The sequence below is a fragment of the Anomaloglossus baeobatrachus genome, chromosome 1 (assembly GCF_048569485.1).
Source record: "Anomaloglossus baeobatrachus isolate aAnoBae1 chromosome 1, aAnoBae1.hap1, whole genome shotgun sequence".
NCBI lineage: Eukaryota > Metazoa > Chordata > Amphibia > Anura > Aromobatidae > Anomaloglossus > Anomaloglossus baeobatrachus.
This window is the reverse complement of record NC_134353.1, coordinates 332,167-344,763: the sequence shown is the minus strand read 5'-3', so window position 1 is coordinate 344,763 and position 12,597 is coordinate 332,167. Positions and strand designations below refer to the sequence as shown.

At 41.0% G+C, this 12,597-nt stretch overlaps 1 protein-coding gene across 4 annotated transcripts in view; it reads right to left on the bottom strand.

The window, feature by feature from the left end:
* Nucleotides 1–2,270: 2,270 nt before the first annotated feature.
* Nucleotides 2,271–12,597, bottom strand: part of LOC142303692 (uncharacterized) — a 172,288-nt gene continuing 161,961 nt past the window's right edge. For all 4 annotated transcript variants that reach the window (XM_075345298.1, XM_075345327.1, XM_075345319.1 and 1 more), the window contains one exon: nucleotides 2,271–6,113. In XM_075345298.1, coding sequence (XP_075201413.1) covers nucleotides 4,969–6,113 — 1,145 coding nt within the window. In that variant the 3' untranslated portion in view covers nucleotides 2,271–4,968. The remainder of the gene's footprint in view (nucleotides 6,114–12,597) is intronic.

Below are 12,597 nucleotides of genomic sequence, written 5' to 3'. Positions count from 1 at the left end.
ACCGGGCCCCGGGACAACCAACCCCCTACCCACGGAGGGGAGAACGAACATCCAAGCTGCTCCCAGTCATCGCTCCCATGATCCCCGTCCAGAGCAGCGGTGGTGTCACAATCTCACCACAACCGTGGGTGGGGTCACGGACAATCAAATCCCCAAAACCAATCCCCTTTTCACTCACGGGCGAGGAGCGCCGCTCGAGGCCCCGGATCTGGCCCGCTGCTCGAGCCACCGAGCAGCGAGCAAGCAAGCCGCAGCAGCGCCGGACCCGAGCAGTGGGTGAGCGCAGCGCCCTCCCCCCCCGCGACAGATGCAAAGCAGGAGGGATAGTAAACACCAGAGAAGACAGAGAAAGGATTCAGAAGGATCTGGATAAGCTGAAACAATGTACAGTGACTAATAGAATGGTATTTAACAAGAAGAAATGCACAATTCTACATCTGGACAAGAAAACTGAAAATCACATCTACAGAATGGGAGGAATAGAACTAAGCAACAGCATGTGTGAATAAGACTTGGCTATAATAGATGACAGACCGCATATGAGTCAAAGGTGTGATGCAGCAGATAAAAAAGCAAAACACAGGTCTGGGATGTATTACGAGAAACATAGTGTCTAGATCACGTAAAGACATTATTGCCCTCTACTCCTCTTTGGTCAGACCTCATCTGGAATACTGTGTCTAGTTATGGGCAATACATTTTAAAAAAGACATAAAAAACTGGAGCAGATTCAGAGAAGAGCAACCAGGACGGTGAGAGGATTACAAACAATGTCCTACGAGGAATGAGTAAAGGATCTTGGAATATTTAGCTTGCAAAAAAGAATACTGTTTACAAATATCTGAAGGGCTGTCATAGTGTATCATAGTTTTTTAAGGTTGAAGGGAGACTCTAAGGCGGGCTTTGCACGTTGCGACATCGCAAGCCGATGCTGCGATGTTGCACGCGATAGTCCCCGCCCCCGTCGCAGGTACGATATCTTGTGATAGCTGGCGTAGCGAAAATTATCGCTACGCCAGCTTCACATGCACTCACCTGCCCTGCGACCGTCGCTCTGGCCGGCGACCGGCCTCCTTCCTAAGGGGGCGGGTCGTGCGGCGTCACATGGCAGGCTGCCAATAGCGGCGGAGGGGCGGAGATGAGCAGGATGTAAACATCCCGCCCACCTCCTTCCTTCCATAGAGCCGCTGGCGGCAGGTAAGGTGAAGTTCCTCGCTCCTGCGGCGTAACACACAGCGATGTGTGCTGCCGCAGGAATGAGGAACAGCATCGTACCTGTCGCGGCAGCATAATTATGAAAAAGTCGGAGCCTGCAACGATGATACGATAACGACGCTTTTGCGCTCGTTAATCGTATCATCTAGAATTTACACACAACAATGTCGAAAGTGACGCCGGATGTGCGGCACTTTCGATTTGACCCCACCGACATCGCACGTGCGATGTTGCAACGTGCAAAGCCGCCCTAAGTCTATCTAGTTCAACACGTAGCCTAACAATGATGTGATCATTGACCTAACAATGATATGATCCCTCTACATATGCAGTGTAGAGGGATCATCCTATTCTCATTTGCACAAGGAAAAACGAGAAGCAATGGGATGAAACTGAAAAGGAGACAATACACATTAGATCATGGGTCCCCAATTCCAGTCCTCAAGGGCCGCCAACAGTGCATGTTTTCAGGATTTCCTTAGTATTGCACATGTGATAATTTAATCACCTGCACAGTTGATGATTCCAACACCCACACAATGCTAAGGAAATCCTGAAAACATGCACTGTTGGCGGCCCTCGAGGACTGGAGTTGGAGAACACTGCATTAGATAGTAGAAAACACTTTTTGACAGAGTGAAAAATGAATGAACGAGTGGAACAGGCGGCCACGACAGGTAGTGAGTTATCCTTCAATGGAAGTCTTCAAACAGAGGCTGCACAGTCATCTGTGTAAAAGGATATAGTGAATCCTGCTGTGAACCGGGGGTTGGGCACAATGACCCTGGAGGTCCCTTCCATCTTTAACATTCTATAATCATGATTCCAATGAACTCACATCTCACCTCCTCCTCAACCTGTACAATGACTGTATACAGTAGATATGCAGGATCCAGTAATCACAATAATGAATCTCATAGCTCATCTCTTTCTCTCCATTCACAACATTCATTAGATGCTTCAATATATAGGATACACTGAAATGGACCCTGCTAATGTACATGCACATTTTCTGAAGAAAAAAAAAACAAAGATCAGCCCCAGTGGCCAGTGTGAGAAATGCAAAACATCTCATTTTTAATCGGAATACAGATTGCGATACATACAAGAAGAAAACATGGCCAATTTTTAAATATATGTAATACAAAAACATGATTAAACAATAGATCATTTTTTGATAACACATCCCCTTTAATTTGCGACAAACATTCTTTAATGTCAACATATTTATTTTGTGTTTTAGAAACTATCTGAGCATTGTGCAACAAGGGAGTATGGTCTCATTGAGAGTGGGTCTAGCCTAGGGCAGGTTTCAGCACCCAGCACCTCCGGGCAAGTGCCAGGGCCCTGGACAGCTGGGAGGGACCACTCGCTGTCGTCAGTTCTGCGGTTCCCGGACCAAGTTCCGGGGACGGCAGTGCTCGGACCGACAGCAGCACTTTGCTGGATGGCTGCAGGCTCTTTAACCCATACTTGCATACAGCATTCACAGCTGAACGCTATGTTCAGGTGCGTTCAAGTTCATCTGTGGTTGGAGCTAGCATGCGGTGTGCTCCCGTCCTCACAGGTGAAAAGGAACCAGCGCCCCCAAGCACAGCATATGACTTCCTGAGCTGCATGTGCCCCCTTGAGCTGCATGTGCCCCCCCAGATCTGTATTGGCTTCCCAGAGCTGTATGTGCCCCCCAAAGCTGTATGTGCAGCCCCCTAAAGCTGTATATGCAGCCTCCTAAAGCTGTATGTGCCCCCATGAGCTGTATGTATGCCCCCATAGCTGTATGTGTGGCCCCCCAGAACTGTATGTGCCCCCTCTGATCTGTATGAGCCCCGCAGAGCTGTATGTGAACCCAGAGCTGTATGCTGGCCACCTCAGTAATGTGTATGACCCCCAGAGCTGTATGCCACCCCAGTATCATATATGCTCCTAGTAATGTGTATGCCCTGCCAGTAATATTTATGCCCCTCAGTAACATGTATGCCTCCCGAGAAATGTGTATTCCCCCAATAATGTCTATGCCCCAGCCCGTCCTGTGATCTATATACTGTAGCCCCCCAGCCTCCCTGTGATGTATATTCTGTAGCCCCCAGCCCCTCCTGTGATGTATATTCTGTAGCCCCTGCCCCACCTGTGATGTGATGTCTTTAGCCTCCAGCATGCAAACAAAGCAGAAAAATGTTCAACTTCAACATCTAAATGCGAGTCTAGTACAGAATAAATCTGCTGCACCTTGATAACACGGACATTTTTCATATTTAGAATTTTGTTTTTGACCTTTCTTTGATTCATTTATTTATATGTAAAAATATTAATTTCTTTATTTTCAAAGAAGGAATAGGGGAGGTTTAAAATTTGATATATTTTGCTTTTTTTAAGTTTTAATATAATTTTTACTTTATTTTTTCAGTCCCCAGATGGAACTTGAAACTAAGATCGCTTGATAGCTGATATACATTGCCAGATCATAGCATTGTGGTATATAGTTATACTGCTGTTCTCCTGTGAAACCAAGCCTGATGCCTAGCTTCCCAGGAGGACTGACATGGTAGTTGCAGGTACCTGCACCTGAGCTTCACAAGAGGACTAACATGGCAGTTTCAGGTATGTGCTGCTGAGCTTCACAAGAGGACTAACATAGCAGTCACGGGTACCAGCTGCTGAGCGTCACAAGAGGACTAACTTGGTAGTTATGGGTACCTGCTCCTAAGCCTCACAGGAGGATGAACATGCCAGTTATGTGTAGCTTCTAATGAGCTTCACAGGAGGACTAACATGGCAGTTACGGCTACCTGCTCCTGAGCTTCACAGGAGGACTAACATGGCAGTTACGGCTACCTGCTCCTGAGCTTCACAAGAGGACTAACATTGCAGTTACAGGTACCTGTTCCTAAGCTTCAAAGGAGGACTAACATGGCAGTTACGGGTACCTGTTCCTGAGCTTCACCGGAGGACTAAAATGGCAGTTACGGGTACCTGTTCCTGAGCTTCACAGGAGGACAAATATGGCAGCTACAGGTACCTGCTCCTGGGCTTTACATAGTTACATAGTTACATAGTTACTTAGGTTGAAAAAAGACCTAGGTCCATCTAGTTCAACCTTCCTCCACCAGTTCTACATTTAGTCACTAAGTCATTTATAACCAACAATGTTTTGTGTACTGAGGAAATCATCCAGCCCTTGTTTAAAAGCGGTTATAGTATCTGCCATTACTACCTCTTGTGGTAGGGCATTCCACAGTCTGACTGCTCTAACTGTAAAGAACCCTTTCCTATTTAGGTGTCGGAATCGCTTTTCTTCCACTCGCAGTGAGTGCCCCCTGGTCCTTAGTACTGTCTTTGGAAGAAATAAGTCATGTGCCAGTCCTTTATAGGAGGACTAACAGCAGTTATGGGTACCTGCTCTTGAGCTTCACAAGAGGACTAATATGGGCATTATCGATACCTGCTCCTGAGCTTCACAGGAGGACTAACATGATAAGTACAGGTACCTGCTGCTGAGCTTCACAGAAGGACTAACATGGCAGTTAAAGGTTTTCAAGTATTAGAAGAAAAGTTGCTATCTGGTACTTGCCTTAACAGATTGTTGCAAATTCAACATGTTTGCCTTCACTTTAATTACATTTATTTTTCTATACTGTGAGAGAACAAAGAATATCAACCTTGATATGTCCATAAATGGTAAAATGAATAAAAATAAATGGAGTGTTTGGAAATCCAGGCAAATTTCACTGTATTATATTCACTGATATTGTCTGGTTAATGTCTGTGGCTTACCTGATGTGTTAAAAATCTCTTTTTGCTTTTATAGCATTTCCCACATTCCGTACAAGAAAATGGTTTTTTCTCTATATGAATTTTCCAATGAATTTCAAAATTTGATTTCTTTTTAAAACATTTTCCACATTCTGAACATAAAAATGGTTTCTTCCCTGTGTGATTTTTTTGATGATGATCTTTAAATTTGGTTTTAGTAGTAAAACTTTTCCCACATTCTGAACACATAAATGGTTTCTCTCCTGTGTGACTTCTTTGATGTATTATAAGATTTGACTTATTTGTAAAACATTTCTCACATAAAGGACATGAATACGGCTTCTCTCCTGTGTGAATTCTCTCATGTATGACAAGACTTGATTTATCCGTAAAACATTTTCCACATTCTGAACATGAGTACGGCTTCTCACCTGTGTGAATTCTCTCGTGTCTAAAAAGACTTGATCTATCTGTAAAACTTTTCTCACATAGTGAACATGAATACGGCTTCTCGCCTGTGTGAATTCTCTCATGCGTAGAAAGACATGATTTATCTATAAAGCATTTTCCACATTCTGAACATGTAAATGGCTTCTCCCCTGTGTGACTTCTCTCGTGTTTTGCAAGATGTGATTTTTGTGTAAAACATTTCCCACATTCTGAACATGGATACGGTTTCTCCCCTGTGTGACTTCTCTCATGTGTAACAAGATGAGCTTTATTAGTAAAACATTTTCCACATAACGAACATGAATATGGTTTCTCTCCTGTGTGAATTCTCTCATGTATGACAAGGTGCGATTTACCTGTAAAAGATTTCCCACAAAGAGAACATGGATAAAGGTTCTCTCCTGTGTGAATCCTTCTGTGTGTAAGAAGACTTGAGCTTTTTGTAAACCATTTCCCACAGTCACCACACTGAAACCTTTTGCCCCCTTTCTGACCTTTACCTTCAGTAACACTCTGGGACTGATCGTGAGAAAGTTCATGATTTGAGGGGCTATCTGACAGATCTGTAGTGTGAAGTCCTGGATATGAATGAACTGTAATCTGCTTTTCTATTGAAGAGTGCACAAGAAAATCTTCATCTTCCACTTTGTAATTTGAGGATAACACAATATTTTTCTCCACGTTCTTGCTGGAGTTTTCTGTTAGGATAAAAAAATGGATTGTGTGAATTTATTTTTCTAACAGTCAACTTTAGACCCTTTCTATCAATCTGGAAACCAAGGAAAAGAAAACAGTCACAATCCTCTCTATGATACCTCTGATAGATGTATCGCCTAACAAGACAAATACTCGGCATAGCATGACTGCCAGCAAAAGCACAATTACATACGAGAATGCACAAAGCAGTTAGAAGTATTGGGGCAAGTGCACACAGAAGATTGGCAGAATGTTTTGGATTTGGAGCAAGTCCACTTAAAAAATACATTTGAAAACTTGCTATTTATCTTGATTGTTAAATCCCTTGCTGTTTATATGTTTAGTATTTTGAGTGTTTTTTCCCGGCTTCAGATTTTGAAAAACACCTGAGAGTAAAAAGAAGGAGCATCTTACTTCTTTGAATTATCTGATGGAAACCGCTCCAAATTAGGCACTGTCCAATCAAAAGGCTGCAAAAAGCCACAGGAAAAAAATCCTCTTCAGGACACAAAACACCTCCTGTTTCCATTAGGAAACTTGTCTTTTCTTGCTCTGAGTGCACGTAACTTTAAGTGAAAGCTAAATGTAGAGCGCTAGATAAAGGTTTGTAATATGCAGAAAATATAGTCCAGTAAATGTAGGCGTGGGCACCGCCAGAAAAGCAGCGCACACATACAGCTGCTATTCTGTGTACTTTACCTTGCTAAAATGGAGCACTTGGTAGAGATACATATTAAATAATAAAGTATAGAAGCACGGTCTGATAGAGCGCTAAGGAGGCCACAGTATTAGATTAATTTTTTTTTTTTAGAATTTATTGTTTTCTATCAGCCACAACGCATTTCGATATACACAATATCTTCATCAGGTGGATATAAAAACGGAATGTGGAGAGTACTATTTAAAGGGACAGGTGCGATTTCATTGGTCAGCACCAAATTAATTGAAATGTTACCCCTTAATGTATCACAACCAACCCTTCAACAATAATATAAAAACTAATAAAAGATATTTAAAAAGGATTTTTCAAAAAGACTCTTTGCCATAAAAACATTATTTAAAAACACATGTGATAATATAATCATATAAATCATATATTAACTCCTAAAACTTACATAAAATCATGAGAACTTTTCAAAAAAATGATCTGAGTATGCCTGCACTACTAACATGTAATAATATTGTTATAATGTATGTCAGTGTGGGTAGATCAAGAATTTAATTTTATAAATTAGGGAATGGATATTCTTATTTTTAAAATTGCGTTCAATGTCTATTTAATCTCAACCACTGGGTGCATATGCCAGCACAATAAGTGCTGTGAATCACTTTTCCAGCACAATAGGTCCTGTGAACTGCTTTTCCAGCACAATAAGTGTTGTGAACTGCTTTTCCAGAACTGACAGAAATACCTATTGAATCTCAAACACTGGGTGCATATCCAGCACAATAGGTGCTGTGAATCATTTTTCCAGAATCCGAGCAGTAGAATCATGCATGTGCCAGCACAATGAAGGTTCCGATTGCATTATTAAATGTCTATTGAATCTCAACCACTGGATGCATATGCCAGCACAATAGGTGCTGTGAATCACTTTTCCAGCACATCAGGTGCTGTGAACCACTTTTCCAGAACTGACAGAAATATCTATTGAATCTCAACCACTGGGTGCATATGCCAGCACAATGGGTGCTGTGAATCATTTTTCCAGCACAATAGGTGCTGTGAATCCCTTTTTTTTTTTTTTTTTCCTTTCAAACCCGAGCAACAGAATTTCTTAAATCAATTCAATGTTTGGCTACATTCTCAAAAGTCATATTAAGATCCTCAGGGTGTAAGGTACCCAATCTGAATATCCAGTAACTCTCTCTTTTAATAAGTCTCTCGAACCGATCGGATCTGGAGTTATCTATGTGATCAATAATTAATAATCTCAATTGTTTGGGATCCTTCTGATGTGCAATTTGAAAATGTCGAGATAGACTGTGTTGTTGGAAGCCGTTTTTGATATTGGACCTGTGTTTATTCAACCTGGCGTGCATCGTTTGTACTGTACGGCCCACATACTGTAGACCGCACGTGCACTCAAGCAGGTAAATAACATAGGTGCTCTGACAGTCTAGGTGAAATTGAATGGGGAAAAGAGCATTTGTGGTCCGGGATGTAAAGCAAGTGATCTTATCACCAATAACCTCACAGCATTTACACCTGGAGGTGTTGCAGCGATAGTTTCCGCTATTACTGGAAACAATGGTGGACAAAGAGTGAAGATAATTTGAATCCACGAAAATGGAGTTTAGTAACCACTTTTTGCAAATCCAGGATCCAAATTCACAAACTTCTAGAGAAATACTGGTTTATATTACAGGGTGACCCGCTACTTCGAGATCAGATCCCCCCTAAGCCCTCCATCATCTACCGGAGGAATATAAACTTGAAGAATCTAGTAGCGCCAAGTAATCCTACTCTTAAAGATTCTTCTAAAACCACCATTGTTTCCAGTAATAACGGAAACTATCGCTGCAACACCTCCAGGTGTAAATGCTGTGAGGTTATTGGTGATAAGATCACTTGCTTTACATCCCGGACCACAAATGCTCTTTTCCCCATTCAATTTCACCTAGACTGTCAGAGCACCTATGTTATTTACCTGCTTGAGTGCACGTGTGGTCTACAGTATGTGGGCCGTACAGTACAAATGATGCACGCCAGGTTGAATAAACACAGGTCCAATATCAAAAACGGCTTCCAACAACACAGTCTATCTCGACATTTTCAAATTGCACATCAGAAGGATCCCAAACAATTGAGATTATTAATTATTGATCACATAGATAACTCCAGATCTGATCGGTTCGAGAGACTTATTAAAAGAGAGAGTTACTGGATATTCAGATTGGGTACCTTACACCCTGAGGGTCTTAATATGACTATTGAGAATGTAGCCAAACATTGAATTGATTTAAGAAATTCTGTTGCTCGGGTTTGAAAGGAAAAAAAAAAAAAAGGGATTCACAGCACCTATTGTGCTGGAAAAATGATTCACAGCACCCATTGTGCTGGCATATGCACCCAGTGGTTGAGATTCAATAGATATTTCTGTCAGTTCTGGAAAAGTGGTTCACAGCACCTGATGTGCTGGAAAAGTGATTCACAGCACCCATTGTGCTGGCATATGCACCCAGGGGTTGAGACTCAATAAGCATTTACCAATTGAATCGGAACCTTTATTGTGCTGGCATATGCATGATTCTAGTGCTCGGATTCTGTAAAAGTGATTCACAGCACCTATTGTGCTGGAAAAATTATTCACAGCACCTATTGTGCTGGCATATGCACCCAGTGGTTGAGATTTAATAGACATTTCTGTCAGTTCTGGAAAAGCGGTTCACAGCACCTATTGTGCTGGAAAAGTAATTCACAGCACCTATTGTGCTGGCATATGCACCCAGTGGTTGAGATTCAATAGACATTTAATAATGCAATCGGAACCTTCATTGTGCTGGCACATACATGATTCTACTGCTCGGATTCTGGAAAAATGATTCACAGCACCTATTGTGCTGGATATGCACCCAGTGTTTGAGATTCAATAGCTATTTCTGTCAGTTCTGGAAAAGCAGTTCACAGCACCTATTGTGCTGGAAAAGTGATTCACAGCAATTATTGTGCTGGCATATGCACCCAGTGGTTGAGATTAAATAGACATTTAACGCAATTTTAAAAATAAGAATATCCATTCCCTAATTTATAAAATTGAATTCTTGATCTACCCACACTGACATACATTATAACAATATTATTACATGTTAGTAGTGCAGGCATACTCAGATCATTTTTTTGAAAAGTTCTCATGATTTTATGTATTAAGTTTTAGGAGTTAATATATGATTTATATGATTATATTATCACATGTGTTTTTAAATAATGTTTTTATGGCAAAGAGTCTTTTTGAAAAATCCTTTTTAAATATCTTTTATTAGCTTTTATATTATTGTTGAAGGGTTGGTTGTGATACATTAAGGGTTAACATTTCAATTAATTTGGTGCTGACCAATGGAATCACACCTGTCCCTTTAAATAGTACTCTCCACATTCCATTTTTTATATCCACCTGATAAAGATATTGTGTATATCGAAACGCGTTGTGGCTGATAGAAAACAATAAATTCTAAAAAAAAAAAATTAATCTAATACTGTGGCCTCCTTAGCGCTCCATCAGACCGTGCCTCTATACTTTACTGCTGATCTTCCCCCCTGTGGGATCACGGCAAGAGCTGCTTGGTACGGAGGTCAGATTACCAGAGACGCCCAGTGATCTGTCATGTGACCAGATCTTCAGGAATCTGCTTCCCTGGATGGACATTGTGGGCTAACAGGTTAGAAGAGCTCTGACACCGCACTCCTGCCTTATACCGCGGTGGTGCGAGGGCTGCACAGCCACATCAGGTGAGCAGATTCCTTTTCTCCTCCTCACCGCTATCTCCCAGAACCTTCACATGCGCTCCCTTGTTTAATTTTTATCCACATATTAAATAATGGGATACAACTCTGCAAATAATAAAAAATGAGAAATCTGGCGGCTGAAGTTTCCTTAAACCCCTAAGCTCCTCTCATTGAAAGTATATACAATATGAAAAAATTAGCAAAAATGCTGCCTCATTTATAATAGTCATCTAGAGAGTGTAAAAAGGAGTTTAAGTGCTATAATAATATTTTTTTCTTTAATAATTTGTGATTAATGGAAGGTATTATTTTCCGTGCATAATTCTGTAAATCATCTGATGAATTTACCGAACCAACAATCATAGGTGCACAATGGATTTGATTAGGGGTGAACCTGACCTAATTCAGAAAGCGAACCATCAGATTTATGTATATAGTGTTGTAGGCAGTATATAGTATGTATATGGTGTACATAGTATATAGCAGTACTAACAGTAGAGCCATCTGGAAAAAAAAGAATTAGGCTGCGGTTACACTACACAATCGGAAAATAATCCAGCACCAGAAAAAGATGGCTTCATCATAAAATAAAATGTAACTTTTATTAGATCCCATATTAAAATCCATAAACAGGCAAATTAAAAATCCTGAAAACCTGACATGTTTCGGATCTAACAAATTTGATCCTTACTCATAGGTGACCTGGACTAGTGTGAGAGACATAATAAAGCTTTCATTTAGAGGAAGGAAAATCCCACAACATGAGCCCTAGAAAATCAATTAAATCAAAGTCATGATACTTAATTCACATTAGTTCGCAGACTCACCTATAATATATCATTCTAGTATATGCATTGCTAATTGTATACAGGTCAACCTCATATGGGCAGGTAAATACCATTATCCGACGTGACAGGTTCCCTTCAATAGCTGTTGAGACAGGTTGGCCGCACTTCCATAAGCACAGAGCATTCAATACAATCGTTCTTGGTGTACAGACTGTCATTATTCTTGGCTGCACATACTGGTAAAATAGGACAATGACCCGACGTGAATGACGATTTTCTTAAGCACAGTTAAAAACAATTTCACTGAATGAGCAGTTCTCATTCATCAGGTCACTAGCGACCTATAAACACGATTATCACGACACAAGGCTTCCTACGAACATTCAGATAATGAGCCAGGCAATAAGAAAGCAAAACAATGAGGCTCCAGAGCAAAATGTAAGGTCGATCTGGGCAGAGTCTGGTAATCTTTCTCTTGAGTTATCACAGTATTTGTATTTTAAAAGGTTGTTTACTGCTTAAGGATAATGACCCCAAAGATCCTTATAACCTTTCTGCAAATGTCATGTTTCCTGCTCGGCTTCCCGTGCCCTGACATCATATATTTTTAGTTGCTGATTATTAATAATTATTTGTCTTTTCTTTTCCATGTGAAAGCCTTAGGTCTGATGACATTGTGTGGATTCTCTCTTTACTTTGACTGGAGGCGTTATGTGCCCATTATTACACTCATTATGTGCACCATGCAATAGCCCCCATTGATGCTGCCCCTCCTTATACAATGTGTCTACACCCGGTCTGTCTCATACGTCAGTCCTCACCTCTGATTTTCTTGCTACTTTTTTCACATGTATTTCACCATGATTTGTATCTTTTAATGAATCCCATTGTTTATAATATTTGGCGTATTTATAGCTCTCTGTTTTTTGTAGGAATTATATTGATTTTTTGTACTGTTGTGGGACCCTACTCTAAAAAGGTATCAATGACAAAGTCCTGGACTCCTCCTACATTTGGTGACCACTTCTATTATATAGATCTAGACATGCTAACACTAGGTAGCTTGAAACTGTTAGTAGAAGGGGTAGGGGGAAAGTGTCAGAGCCTAGTCCTGAAATGGCACAACCTAGTAAATCTGCCTAGGATCTAACTAGGATCACTACAGCAGGACGTCACTTCTAGCATCCAGGAGAACTACTGCTGTAGAGATAAGGGTGTGACGGGGTGTGCGGAAGAGCAGGCAGGGACAGC